Source organism: Orcinus orca, chromosome 15 (genome assembly GCF_937001465.1).
Source record: "Orcinus orca chromosome 15, mOrcOrc1.1, whole genome shotgun sequence".
NCBI lineage: Eukaryota > Metazoa > Chordata > Mammalia > Artiodactyla > Delphinidae > Orcinus > Orcinus orca.
The window spans coordinates 48,978,572-48,993,574 of NC_064573.1; the positions used below are offsets into that span (position 1 = coordinate 48,978,572).

Consider the following 15,003-nt stretch of genomic DNA (forward strand, 5'->3'; position numbering starts at 1 on the left):
AAGTGATGAAAGGGAATAACCTACAACCAAGATTACTCTACCCAGCAAGGATCTCATTCACATTCAATGGAGAAATCAAAAGCTCTACAGATGAGCAAAAGCTAAGAGAATTCAGCACCACCAAACCAGCTCTACTGCAAATGCTACAGGAACGTCTCTAAGTGGGAAACACAAGAGAAGAAAAGGACCTACAGAAACAAACCCATAACAATTAAGAAAATGGTAATAGGAACATGCATGTCGATAATTACCTTAAACGTGAATGGATTAAATGCTCCAACCAAAAGACACAGGCTCGCTTAATGGATACAAAAACAAGACCCATATATATGCTGTCGACAAGAGACCCACTTCAGACCTAGGGACACATACAGACTGAAAGTGAGTGGATGGAAAAAGATATTCCATGCAAATGGAAATCAAAAGAAAGCTGGAGTAGCAATATTCATATCACATAAAATAGACTTTAAAATAAAGAATGTTACAAGACACAAGGAAGGACAATACATAATAATCAAGGGATCAATCCAAGAAGAAGATATAACAATTATAAATATATATCACCCAGCATAGGAGCACCTCAGTACATAAGGCAACTGCTAACAGCTATAAAAGAGAAAATCGACAGTAACACAATAATAGTGGGGAACTTTAACACCTCACTTACACCAATGGACAGATCATCCAAACAGAAAATTAATAAGGAAACACATGCTTTAAATGACACAGTAGACCAGATATATTTAATTGATAGTCGTAGGACATTCCATCCAAAAAGAGCAGATTACAGTTTCTTCTCAAGTGGGCACAGAACAATTTCCAGGATCACATCTTGGGCCACAAATCAAGCCTTGGTAAATTTAAGAAAATTGAAATCATATCAAACATCTTTTCTGACTACAGTGCTATGAGATTACAAATAAATTACAAGGAAAAAACATAGAAAAACACAAACACATGGAGGCTAAACAATATGTTACTAAATAACCAAGAGATCACTGAAGAAATCAAAGATGAAATCAAAAAACACCTGGAGACAAATGACAACGAAAATACGATGATCCAAAACCTATGGGATGCAGCAAAAGCAGTTCTAAAAGGGAAGTTTATCGCAATACAAGCCTACCTCAAGAAACAAAAAAAAACCCTCAAACAATCTAACCTTACACCTAAAGGAACTAGAGAAAGAAGAACAAACAAAACCCAAAGTTAGCAGAAGGAAAGAAATCATAAAGATCAGAGCAGAAATAAATGAAATAGAAACAAAGAAAACAATAGCAAAGATCAATAAAACTAAAACCTGGTTCTTTGAGAAGATAAACAAAATTGATAAACCATTAGCCAGACCCAAGAAAAAGAGGAAGAGGACTCAAATCAATAAAATTAGAAATAAAAAAGGAGCAGTTACAGCAGACACCACAAAAATATAAAGCATACTGAGAAACTACTATAAGCAACTCTATGCCAATAAAATGGACAAACTCTTAGAAAGGTATAAACTTCCAAGACTGAACCAGGAAGAAATAGAAAATATGAACAGACCAATCACAAGTAATGAAATTGAAACTGTGATTAAAAATCTTCCAACAAACAAAATTCCAGGACCAGATGGCTTCACAGGTGAATTCTATCAAACATTTAGAGAAGAGCTAACACCCATCCTCAAACTCTCCAAAAAATTGCAGAGGAAGGAACACTCCGAAACTCATTCTGTGAGGCCACCATCACCCTGATACCAAAACCAGACAACGATACTACAAACAGAAAATTACAGACCAATATCACTGATGAATATAGATGCAAAAATCCTCAACAACATACTAGCAAACAGATTCCAACAGCACATTAAAAGCATACACCATGATCAAGTGGGATTTATCCCAGGAATGCAAGCGTTCTTCAATATACGCAAATCAATCAATGTGGTACACCATATTAACAAATTGAAGAATAAAAACCATATGATCATCTCATTAGATTCAGAAAAAGCTTTTGACAAAATTCAACACCGATTTATGATAAAAACTCTCCAGAAAGTGGGCATAGAGGGAACCTACCTCAACATAATAAAGGCCATATATGAGAAACCCACAGCAAACATCATTCTCAATGGTGAAAAACTGAAAGCATTTCCTCTAAGATCAGGAACAAGACAAGGATGTCAACTCTTGCCACTGTTTTTCAACATAGTTCTGGAAGTCTTAGCCATGGTAATCAGAGAAGAAAAAGAAATAAAAGGCATACAAATTGGAAAAGAAGAAGTAAAACTGTCACTGTTTGCATATGACATGATACTATACACAGAGAATCCTAAAGATGCTACCAGAAAACTACTAGAGCTAATTGATGAATTTGGTAAAGTTGCAGGATACAAAATTAATGCACAGAAATCTCTTGCATTCCTATACACTAATGATGAGAAATCTGAAAGAGAAATTAAGGACACTCCCATTTAGCATTGCAATAAAAAGAATAAAATACCTAGGAATAAACGTACCTAGGGAGACTAAAGACCTGTATGCAGAAAACTATAAGACACTGATGAAATAAATTAAAGATGATTCAAACAGATGGAGAGATATACCATATTCTTGGATTGGAAGAATCAATATTGTGAAAATGACTCTACTACCCAAAGCAATCTACAGATTCAATACAATCCCTATCAAATTACCAGTGGCATTTTTTGCAGAGCTAGAACAAAAAATCTTAAAATTTGTATGGAGACACAAAATACCCCAAATAGCCAAAGCAGTCTTGAGGGAAAAAAACGGAGCTGGAGGAATCAGAGTCCCTGACTTCAGACTATACTACAAAGCTACAGTAATCAAGACAGTATGCTACTGGCAGAAAAACAGAAATAAAGATCAATGGAACAGGATAGAAAGCCCAGAGATAAACCCACGCACCTATGGTCAACTAATCTATGACAAAGGAGGCAAGGATATACATGGAGAAAAGACAGTCTCTTCAATAAGTGATGCTGGGAAAACTGGACAGCTACATGTAAAAAAATGAAATTAGAACACTCCCTAACATCATACACAAAAATAAACTGAAAATGGGTTAGAGGCCTAAATGTAAGACTAGGCACTATAAAACTGTTAGAGGAAAAAATGGGAAAAACACTGTTTGACATAAATCACAGCAAGATCTTTTTTGATCCACCTCCTAGAGTAATGGAAATAAAAACAAACAAATGGGACCTAATGAAACTTAAAAGCTTTGCAAAGCAAAGGAAACTACAAACAAGACGAAAAAACAACCATCAGAATGGGAGAAAATATTTGCAAACGAATCAACAGACAAAGGATTAATCTCCAAAATACATTAACAGTTCATGCAACTCAATATTAAAAAAAACAAACAACCCAATCCAAAAATGGGCATAAGACTTAAATAGACATTTCTCCAAAGAAGGCATACAGATGGCCAAGAAACACATGAAAAACTGCTCAGCATCACTAATTATTAGAGAAATGCAAATCAAAACTACAATGAGTTATCATCTCACACCAGTTAGAATGGGCATCATCAGAAAATCTACAAACAACAAATGCTGGAGAGGGTGTGGAGAAAAGGGAACACTCTTGCGCTGTTGGTGGGAAGGTAAATTGATACAGCCACTATGGAGAACAGTATGGAGGTTCCTTAAAAAGCTAAAAATAGAATTACCATATGACTCAGTAATCCCACTACTGGGCATATACCCAGAGAAAACCATAATTCAAAAAGAGGCATGTACCACAATGTTCATTGCAGCACTATTTACAATAGCCAGGTCATGGAAGCAACCTAAATGCCCATTGCCAGATGAATGGATAAAGAAGATGTGGTACATACATACAATGGAATATTACTCAGCCATAAAAAGGAACGAATCTGGGTCATTTGTAGAGACGTGGATGCATCTAGAGACTGTCATACAGAGTGAAGTAAGTCAGAAAGAGAAAAACAAATATCGTATATTAACGCATAGATGTGGAGCCTACGAAAATGGTACAGATGAACCGGTTTGCAGGGCAGAAATTGAGACACAGATATAGAGAACAAACGTATGGACACCAAGTGGGGAAAGCGGCGGGGGTGGTGGTGGTGGTGGTGGGATGAAGTGGGAGATTGGGATTGACATGTATACACTAATATGTATAGAATGGATAACTAATAAGAACCTGCTGTATAAAAAATAAATAATAAAGGCAATGCTCCTCCCCCCAAAAAAAAGAACTCTGAGAAGTTATAGAAGAAACACTGATAAAACCTTACAGAATAGATTAAATTAACTATGAAGTCAAAATGAAATGTTATGACAAAGACAGGCAAAGAACACTATGAAAAAATTAATAATGACAAAGAGAACAAAATGTCACCAGTCTAATAAAATGCAACTCATCAGTAAGGTATAACCTACATTAACTGCATAATAAAGGAATCACTCTGAGCACTTCAGTGTAAAATATTGAGCACACGAGTTAAAAACATCAAACACAGAAATATATTTTTTTCATAATTATTGACATGTACTAGTTCTGTGAATGTTACACCAGGTACATCATATAGTCCTTTTGCATCTCTTAGCCTTTCTCTTTCTTCCATATTTTCTCACAGAAGTTTGAGCTGATGTGGAAGTTAGGAGAAGGGGGCAGGAAGGAATATGGAAAGCCATCCTTTCAACCCATTGCCTGTCCCTCACCCTGACATCTTCTGATTGCTGGAGCCTCCAAGATAACTTCATTGAGGACCTTTGAGAGCTGCAGTGACCTCCTTTTTCCTCCCTCGTCTCACACTTCCTTCTTTTCTAGGATCAGGAATATGGAGTCTGGAAGTACACATGCCCTCTGCTCTTCTATCTGGCACCCTCAACCCCCATCCTGCCAACTCAAACCCTAATTCGCCTGCTCAGTGACCATAACAGTTACCCACCCCCAGCAAAGAGGGCACAAGAGCTCTTTTTTTCTACTGTATACTTTAGGGAATGATCTTAAAACGTGACGAGTTTTCATCACTCTAAAATAAAAAAGGGAAATTCACTTAAGACTGTAGCAAACACTGAACATAGAAAACCAAAATTCTTGAATTTCACAATCAACGTTATTTAAGATCTAAAAGACAAAGAAGAGGTGATGACTAAGAAAAATATAGTGCTTTTGTGATTATGAGTTTACAAAAATATTACTGTCAATTTCTAATTATGCTGTTGTTATTCACCGGAATAATTTTCCACTGACTTCTAGGTTCCAGGTATTTTTTTTTCAAGTTTTCAAGTGTTATGATTTTCTGGATTTTTTCAGTAGAGTGGAAAGGGCAAGATGAAAGCCAGATTCATTTAGGTGAGAGCAAGACTGAAATTTACATAGGCACAAAGATTAAGAGGACGTTGACCGATTGTGTGATGGTATGGACTGCTTTTTCACACAAATTATTTTCAAGAAAGCCTTCTGAAAACGCTTGTGACACAGCGAATACAAAAAAGGATTGTCAAAGGAATTGAACCTCTGAAGCCAAAATGTGAACTCATACACAGCTGTTGCTGACAGACTGAGGTCTGTGGGGGATATTGAACGAATAATTGTGAACAGAGAGTAGGGAGCCCAGCAAGTGGCAAAAACACCTAAGAGAATGGCCAGTGACTTGGCTAATTTCCTGCCTCTGCACAGCTCAAGATGTTCGCTTTGTTGAAGAACAAGGGAATCTGAATGGGAGAGGGAGCCCGTTTTGGAAGCAGTTACACTATTTGGCTGGGCTATTAAGGAAAACAAGAGCCTGCTCTTTCTTCTTGGTTTCTCTGAACGAAGGGATGCTGCTGCTTCCTCTGGGTTAGAAAAAGATGTCCTTGAAAACAGTCCACTCCTGAATGAGCGTCCATAGCTACTGGAAGAGACAGAAGTGAATCTAGAGTGCCACCTACTGAGATTACCACACTTCCATAGGCTCCAGTAAATATACATGTTGAAATAAGCCATCAACAAGACTGGGATCATGAATTCCAACAGTACCATGAGGGCAAGGATATACCATTCTGTTAGGAATCCAGGTTCACAATCCCCCTTCCCATTCTTCCAGGCCTCTGAAACTAGAATTATTGGCCCATGCACTAAGAAGGCCACTACCCAGACGGCCACCATCAGAACCACAATCTTCAAGATCCCAGTGTGCTGAGCTCTGTAAGGTACCTAAAAGAAACCAAGTAAGTTATTTTCAATACAGTGAGCATATGTTGATTGCACAAAGCGTACCATCGGCCCTCAGGAGTTTCAGGGATGTGCAAAGCGGGGATATTCACTGAATTTGGGTAACATGATCTGGGCCAGGGCAGAGGGTTCAATTTCGGTGGACCCTGGGCCAAGATGTAGACTTTCTTAGCAGTTCAAGGTTAAACCTCTGACACTATAGAAAATGTCAAGGTCAATATCTAAAATAAGAATGCAGTCTTCCTAGTCCACAGACACTAACCTGAACTGTTAACTGAAACGAAATGCCCATTTTCACGGTGTTTTTTTGTTTTGTTTTGTTTTGTTTTTTGCGGTACGTGGGCCTCTCACTGTTGTGGCCTCTCCCGTTGCGGAGCACAGGCTCCGGACGTGCAGGCTCAGCGGCCATGGCTCACGGGCCCAGCCGCTCCGCAGCATGTGGGATCTTCCCGGACCGGGACATGAACCCGCGTCCCCTGCATCGGCAGGCGGACTCTCAACCACTGCGCCACCAGGGAAGCCCTTTCACGGTGTTTTTAACTTGCCAGCTGGATCATGAGCAGCAATTTTTTTAATGAATTGGAATAATCAGTGTCAGAATGCATCACACATCCTAAAGATATGTATTGTTTGATGAAACTTTTGCTTTGGGAATATAGATGTACATAGAGAACGAGAAATGTGTGTACTGAATCATAGTGTAAAATGCATTTATCACTGAAGTCACAGAAAAGTTTAAAAGACACTGGTTTTTCTAAATCCGGTATTTAGGAAGAATCTACTCTGCAGTTTATGCTGAGCCTTCAAGGTGGGGTCAAAAAGAGAAGAACTCTTATGTTACTCCCACAAGATGACACACAAAAAGAAAGTTTAAACCAGCTGTGGGGAGACACTACAGTGTTACTGAGCGTGACCAAATCATTTCTTTCTACAAACGTATCTACCCGACAAAAATGGTGCCAAAGCAGGGGTGGCCAGCCACTGGGGAAACATGGCTGTGGTGAGTGCCACGGTCTTTTTATAGGGGTGAAGAATGTTCTAAGTCCACTCGGTCACAAGGACAGGCTTCTGTAAGGGAAAATGAGATTCTATGAGGGAGGATTGCTCTTGGATCACAAGACCCATGACTTTTGATGATTCTGAAATCTTCTATAAGAAATCTAAAATGCCAACCACCCTGTATGAGGGATAAACATATGACCCAAGACTTTCTTAAGGGGACCTAGAGCACACAACCTGTCTGGACACCTTTTAGATCAGTAAGATTCCTTCCAGCCCAAATATTCCATGTTTTTCTGCCTTTTGCACTCAAGGGAAAGGAAATGATTTACCCATGAAGTTGGAACACACTTCCCTTTCACCATCTCTCAAGTGCTGTTTTCTCTGTGAGTTTTCAAGTCTTGTTCTAAAGTGGTTTCTCATTTTTATTAAAGGGGTGTAACAATGCCCAGCACTGTCTTTCTCTGATGGATTGTACATGCTGGGAAGGGCTCACCAATTGGCTAGAGGTAAAAGGAGGCTGGTTTAAAAAAAAAAATTATTTTTAAAAAATGCAGAGAAGTGGGGTTTTCTTTTTCTTTTTTTGGCTTTTTCCAAATTACTGGTATTTCTGAGGCTAAGCTAAAATGCCTATGGTGCTGACCACAAACTCCCATGTACAATACATTTTTTTGCCTTCTGCTTTTCATACCACTAATTAATACTTGCGCTAAATCTAATGATTATGAAGATGGTAACAATACCCAGATGGTCATAAACTGCATTTAGTTTTTTAATTGCTCTGTTCAGCCTTTGTAATGATATGATGCAATATGCTGGAAAGTAATCTCTTTTCTATTATGCATAAGGTCAAATGGGATAATGGACATCCAAGGGAATTGAGAAGATGATGCCAATCTCTTCATCTCTGGGTAGCATTCTTAACAGATAACAGTTCAAGCGTTGCTTAAATCCAGGCCCGTGCCTCCCTGAAATCCATCAGTGGCCCACTACTCACCCACTACAGAATATGTCCATTATTCAGGATGTTGTCTCTTACCCTGCTTCCTTCCCCACCCCAATAAGATATCCAAACATTCCGTCAATCCGGTTTCTTTTGTGAGGCAGAGCAACCCCTGGAACTTGCTGGTATTAATAATGAGATGGGATTGAGCCGTTCTAAGTGCCTGTCATGTACTGCCATCTGCATCGAGCCTTCCTTCCCCAAACTATTGTCAGATTTCCATTTCCCAAGCCCAGCCTGCCGCCTTCCCCTATTACACTGTCTCCTCTACTTTTAGCTACAGAAAGCGCTCAATTCCGCATGATCACTTCCTATGAGCTCCTGTGGTCTTTAAAGGCTTCCTTCTGGCTTCATACAGCTGTGTTGGAACTCAGCCAACAGAGGTGCGAGTGCTGCCTGAGCACCCCCGTGAGCATTCATACACTCATGTGTGGAGCACTTTTTACACTTGACTCTGTGCTGTGTACCAGGGACCCGGATCCAGCTGACCTAACCCTCACCAAGTTTACAGCCTCCATTGCCAGGGGAATTCCTCAGGGCAAGACCAAGAAACAAGCCCGCCCATTTTCTCTCTGGACATCACTCCTCAACTCTCTGTAACTTCTAAGACCTTTTTCTAACTGGGCAAGCCACCCCTTACCCTAACACAAAGCTGAGGTTGCCTCAAGAGCTTGGATGTTCCGTGAAGAATGTCCCAGTGAACATAACTAGGAACACTCAGTGAAGATTAAAAAGAAAACCCAGAGAGAAAGGAAAATTTTAAAGTACAAATTAAAGATTTAGTTAAAGAAAGATTATTAATCAGAGCACTGCTTTTCAAACATTTTGACTGTGACCTAAAGTGAGAAATACATTTTATACCCTAATGAAGTATACAGACAGAAGTATTCATAAAACAATACTTACCTTTATTATGCACAAGGTACTCTGATAGTTTATACTCTAACTTAAGTTCTGTTGTACTTCTTTCCATATTTTTTCATTCTATGAAAAAGTGACATAATAACCCACTGAACTGATTTCATGACTCAATAATGGATTACTATCTGTTTGAAAAATCTGAGATTATAGGCTTCTGATGGCTAATCCAAACTGATCTGTACTCTCTCCAGGGTTTGTCCAGAACAAACTGCAGTGGACTCTGGTGCCAATAAAGTACTCAATGTCAAGTGTCTGGCTGTCGCACCACATCCATTCTCTACTTCTTCCTGGCCATATGGCAGCTCAGCTAGAGGCCGCACTTCCCAGCTTCCCTTGCAGTAAGGTAAGACCACATGACTAAATTTCACCAATGAAAGGTGAGTGGAAATGATTGTGTGATTCTGCACTACTTGGTTAAAAGAAAATCCCTTACCCTGGACTTCTGCCTTTTGCCCTTCCTTTCTAGAACCTGGAGTGACAACAGCATGATTTGGAGCATGCAGAGGAGGTTAATGACTTAGGGTGGGTGGGGGTCAGCAAACCACTGTCCATGGAACAAGTGTGGCCCACGACCTGTTTGGATAATAAAGTTTTATTTGAGCAGTTGCAACAGACACCATAGGTCCCTGCTCCAGAGGGTACAGAGCCTGGATCCCTGGGTGAGTTCCTGGAGCAGAGCCTTCCCATCTTCCTGAACTGTTCTATGAGAGAAAAGTTAGCTTCTGTCTTGTTTGGTCTCAGCATTTTGGAGTCTCTTCGTTACAGCAGTTTATCCTTGCCTTGTCCAGTGCACCCTCCCAATCCTGTCTGCCTCCAAGCTGCACAACTCTCCCAGGACGGAACTGTCACTGTCCTCTCAATGCCTCCAGCACCACACTTAGTCCCTTTGTTTATGGATCTGTCTCCACATTAGACTGTTATGCTCCTCAAAAGGAAAGACTCTGGAGATTCAGTTTTGTGTCCTTAGCAAAATCCCTGTCGCACAGTCGTTTCCCACACATTTGGGTCCCTGGAACTCAGGAGTGAAGGAAGTTTCCCATCTAGGTCTCAAAGACTTCAGATCACCGTCCATGTTTCTGTGGCCTCTTCCCATCCCTCATCCTTATTAACATCAACCTTATTCTCTCCTTTATTCTATTGCTGATAAATTTATCTTAAGAACTGTCACGAACTAGTTGATGAGACTGTTCTAAATCTTGGGTAAGTTCAGACTTTCTTGGCATGGGTCCTAAACTGGCACTGGTTAGTTTCTGGTTAGTGCTACTGTATAACCTATAGCTTCCCTGTATACTGTCTTTTCCTTTGGTCATTCAAAATTAATTTTCTCGTGACATTCAGAAGTCTGGGAGTCTTTCTAATCACCCACCAAGTTCCATCCTGAAGAAAACATTCAGGTCTCAAGTTGTCTAAGGAGTTGAACAGATGAACCTACCGTGAGACTCACGCATATCCAATCTACTACGGACTCGATTTACCACTTCTCACAACTTGCCTTGGATTTTGGTGGACACCTTCCCATTTTAGTGGTACATAAGAGAGTGACCTAACCAAATCACACAGAAAATGTTCACTAAGCACCAATGAAAACTTAGTGCTAGATAACAAAAGGGTAACAGGCTTCTCTAAGTTTTGCCAATTAAACAAAAAATTTTTTTGCTTGGGGACCCAAAATTTACAAGTATATAATCTTCTAAGGAGGATAAATTAATATTTTGACTTACAGCATTTGAGACTGACTGGTATTGATCAAAGCTGATGAGTACAATGTTATACACAGATGTTGTGCACAAAAGATAGTCAATAGTGAGCCAAAATGCACAGATGTTATCTTCAAACTTCCAGTTGAACAGCCTGTGAGGGATGTACAAAGGAATGGAGATCACACCTGTACAGGGAAAAAATGAGGGTAAAGAAAAATAGCACATATCAATGAATACGAAGAGACATAGGAACACAACACAATGAACTCTCTGAACTGACCAAAAAGAGCTTGATTATAATTTAGAAATTCATGGTATTTCATCAACAAACTCAGGACTGATCTCATACACATTCTTTAAATACCGTTTTTAAAATAGCTGTCACAAACGTCGTACCTTCAATGGCTTCTTATTACTTTCCAAATTAAGTTCAGGTCCCAACATGTATTTCCAGCCATGTACAGCACACATCATCTTTGTGTTCATGACCCAACCCAAACAGGATGGGCCACCCTTCCCCCATACACATCTCACATTGTCACATCTCTTTGCCTTTGCCAACAACATTCTTTCTTCCTAGAATATCCTCCTCTCTTCTACGGAGAAGTCTATTTAATTCCTTCTAATTCTTCACTTAGTTTAAAAAGTGGCATCCTCCTTATCATCTTTCCTGGAACTTCCTGGGTAGAAGTGACCCCTCTGTCACTTGCCCTCTCCTGGAACTTCACTCATCTCTCCCTGTCTCATGTACAAATATATCCTACTTTATATCGTTGTCATACGTCAACTTGTTTCTCCTGAGGACTGGGACTGTGTGGGAAGTCGATCTTTGTATTTTTCACAACATCCAGGGTTGACCAATGGCTCACATGTTTAACTCAAGGAAATTAATAACAGCTAATAGGTATTGTGCAATTACCAGATGCCGGACATTGTGCTATGTGTATTACATATATCATCTCATTTAACTTTCACAGAAACTTTATGAGGTAGGCACCATGCTGAGTTAGCAGATAAGGAATCTGAAGTTCAAAAGGAGACATTATTAGCCCAAGTAAGGGAAAAACTGGATTTGAAACCAAGCAATGTGATTTCATAACCCCTGACTTTAACTGCTACCCTTCACCAAATGAACAAATACCTGAGTGATTCAACTCAGCACAGAAACTGCTTCATTGTGGAAAATGACTGAACTGGGTTCCTTTTCCTTTAGCCTTATAGGGGTTTTCAGTTGTATTGACATTTCAGACAGGTGGTCTACTCACTAAGAAAATAATCTATTAAGTGGACGCTCGGTTGAAATCTTATTTTGTTGGATATCTTCATATTTTATGAAGGCACTTGGAAGGAATTCCCATTTTCCATATGAGAACCAAGTTAACCTATCATGAAGAACAATAGTAAAGATAAAAGAAAGGAAAGGGAAGATTGAAGGAAACCCTTCATTCTCCCAAAACAAGATGACATGAGCACCCCAATGTTCATTGCAGCACTATTTACAATAGCCAGGTCATGGAAGCAACCTAAATGCCCATCAACAGATGAATGGATAAAGAAGATGTGGTACATATATACAATGGAATATTACTCAGCCATAAAAAGGAATGAAGTTGGGTCATTTGTAGACATGTGGATGCACCTAGACTGTCATACAAAGTGAAGTAAATCAGAAAGAGAAAAACAAATATTGTATATTAATGCATATATGTGGAATCTAGAAAAATGGTACAAATGAACTGGTTTGCAAGGCAGAAATAGAGACACAGATGTAGAGAACAAACGTATGGACACCAAGGTGGGAAAGCGGGGCAGGGGTGCTGGTGGTGGGATGAAATGGGAGATTGGGATTGACATATATACACTGAATATGTATAAAATAGATAACCAATAAGAACCTGCTGTATAATAAATAAATAAAATAAATTTTTTAATGTATATTTTAAAGATAATTATTGTAAAAAAAAAATGACATGCCACCATGAAACTCTTAGAAGAGAACATAGGCAAAACATTCTCTGACATAAATCATACCAATCGTTTTTCTTAGGTCAGTCTCCCAAGGCAATAGAAATAAAAGCAAAAATAAACAAATGGAACCTAATCAAACTTATGAGCTGCTGTACAGCAATGAAACCATACACTAAATGAAAAGACAACCTACAGACTGGGAGAAGATATTTGCAAATGATGTGACTGACAAGGGCTCAATTTCCAAAATATATAAACAGCTCATACAAATCAATAACAAAAAAACACAACCCAATCAAAAATGGACAGAAGACCTAAATAGACATTTCTCCAAAGAAGACATAGAGATGACCAACAGGTACATGAAAGGATGCTCAACATTGCTAATTATTAGAGAAATGCAAATCAAAACAACAATGAGGTACTACCTCACACCAGTCAGAATGACCATCATTAAAAAGTCTACAAATAACAAATACTGGAGAGGGTGTGGAGAAAAGAGAACCCTCTTACACTGTTGGTGGGAATGTAAATTGGTACAGCCACTATGGAGAACAGTATGGAGGTTCCTCAAAAAACTTAAAATAGAGTTGCCATATGATCCTGCAATCCCAATCCTGGGCATATATCCAGACAAAACTATAATTCGAAAAGATACATGCACCCAATACTCATTGAAGCACTATTTACAATAGGCAAGAGAGGGAAACAACCTAAAAAAAAAAAAAAAAAAAAGGCGACATGAGGATATAAAGGTGTTGTTTTAGAACAGTGTAAGGAAATGCAGAACTTAGTGTCCTGTACCTAGATTTACATACAAATGTGAGAGAAAGACACCATCGAGAAGAAGAGTTGTATGGTCAGTTCTTACCTGTAGTTCAAATTGCCTGCTTGTTTTACATTTTAACTCTATGTGTATGTATGTATATGTGTGTGTGTATATATATCTTTTAGGATTCTAAATATTTCTGGCATATTATTTTTTTAATTGAAGTATAGTTGATTTACAGTATTGTGTTAGTTTCAGGTGTACACCATAGTGATTCAGTGTTTTCGAAGATTATACTCCATTATAGGTTATTACAAGATAATGGGTGTAATTCTCTAAGCTTCCTTATGGTGCCTTCCATCTCAAAGGGGTGTGTGTGTGTGTGTGTGTGTGTGTACCCGTGGTATCTCAGGATCACCTGAGATAAATCAAGGTATCTTCAAAACAGAGAAATTTATTATATTTTGGCCCAGAGTTGTGGCTTCCAATGTTCCCGACAGGAGCATTTTCCACATACACACTCATTTCCTCCCCTGGATGGGAAAGAAGAGCGGGATGCCACCAATCATTTGCATTACAGATGCCATTGTCTATTTATTGATAATGTTTTTCACAAACTTTCTGAATTAGATAAAAGAGAAAGGTGTGTTCAAAACCTCTGGAGCTGCTTGAAATAGCAGTTAATTGAAAACAGGCTCAAGTCTATTCCTTTTGTTTTAATGAATGTCACCTGCTGTCACCTTGAGTTCTTTGGGATGGTTTAATACGAACGTCACGCTCAGTTCCTCTGTCTTGTTGAGTGGTTTTGCGCCTCCTTCCAAAGGAGTTTCAGAACCTGAAGCCATGAACCTGAAATACATCTGTGATATACCCTCTCCTAGGTGTTTCCATAACTTCCACTCTGGAGTCATGTTTCTGGGTCAAATAGACTTGATAAGAAAAACTAATAGCCAGGTCCTTGAAAAGAGCCATAAGTCTTTGGCATGACCAATTGTGATGGTGGGAAGGTAGGGGAGTGAGGGAAAACAAACTATATTAAAAGAAGATGGTAAAGAAAATAAAAAGGAAGTGAAGGAACCAGGGGGAGGAGAGAAGAAGGCTTCTGCTACTCCCTCCACCCCTAGCTCACTCTGCTCCACCCTATCTGGCATCAAATACACCGTACACACACCCTCAGATTCTTGCATGGGTTTCCTGGGCATGAACCACTCTTCCCTCAGAGGCTCCTTTTGTTTACTACAATGCATCTTCCTCAGTGAGCCCTACCCCTGAGGTTTACATTGCAACCTCTACCTCTAACACATTTCCTCCCTGCTATTATGTTTTTCTCAGTAGCAATGATCAACCTCTAAAATGCTATGTAGTTTTATTTACTTATTTATACTGTTTACTTTCCTCTCCCTGCCCCTGCTTCCAGGAAAAATACAAGCACTATGAGGGTAAGGATTTTTG

The 15,003-nt window shown here is 39.2% G+C and overlaps 1 protein-coding gene across 1 annotated transcript; it reads right to left on the bottom strand.

Moving 5' to 3' along the window:
* Window positions 1–5,366: 5,366 nt before the first annotated feature.
* HRH4 (histamine receptor H4) lies at window positions 5,367–14,396 on the bottom strand. The gene is made up of 3 exons (XM_004273784.2): window positions 14,282–14,396; window positions 10,836–10,999; window positions 5,367–6,173 (listed from the first exon to the last, which is right to left on the bottom strand). The coding sequence occupies exons 1-3, from the start codon at window positions 14,394–14,396 to the stop codon at window positions 5,367–5,369; spliced, it is 1,086 nt and encodes a 361-aa protein (XP_004273832.2).
* Window positions 14,397–15,003: the final 607 nt, after the last annotated feature.

Coding starts and splice junctions, on each gene's coding strand:
- HRH4 (XM_004273784.2), bottom strand. CDS start 14,396: ATGGCTTCAGGTTCTGAAACTCCTTTGGAAGGAGGCGCAAAACCACTC. Junction 11,000..14,281: donor AGAACTCAAGGTGACAGCAG/GTGACATTCATT, acceptor TTCCCTGTACAG/GTGTGATCTCCATTCCTTTG. Junction 6,174..10,835: donor ACCAGTCAGTCTCAAATGCT/GTAAGTCAAAAT, acceptor GGTTTCTTTTAG/GTACCTTACAGAGCTCAGCA.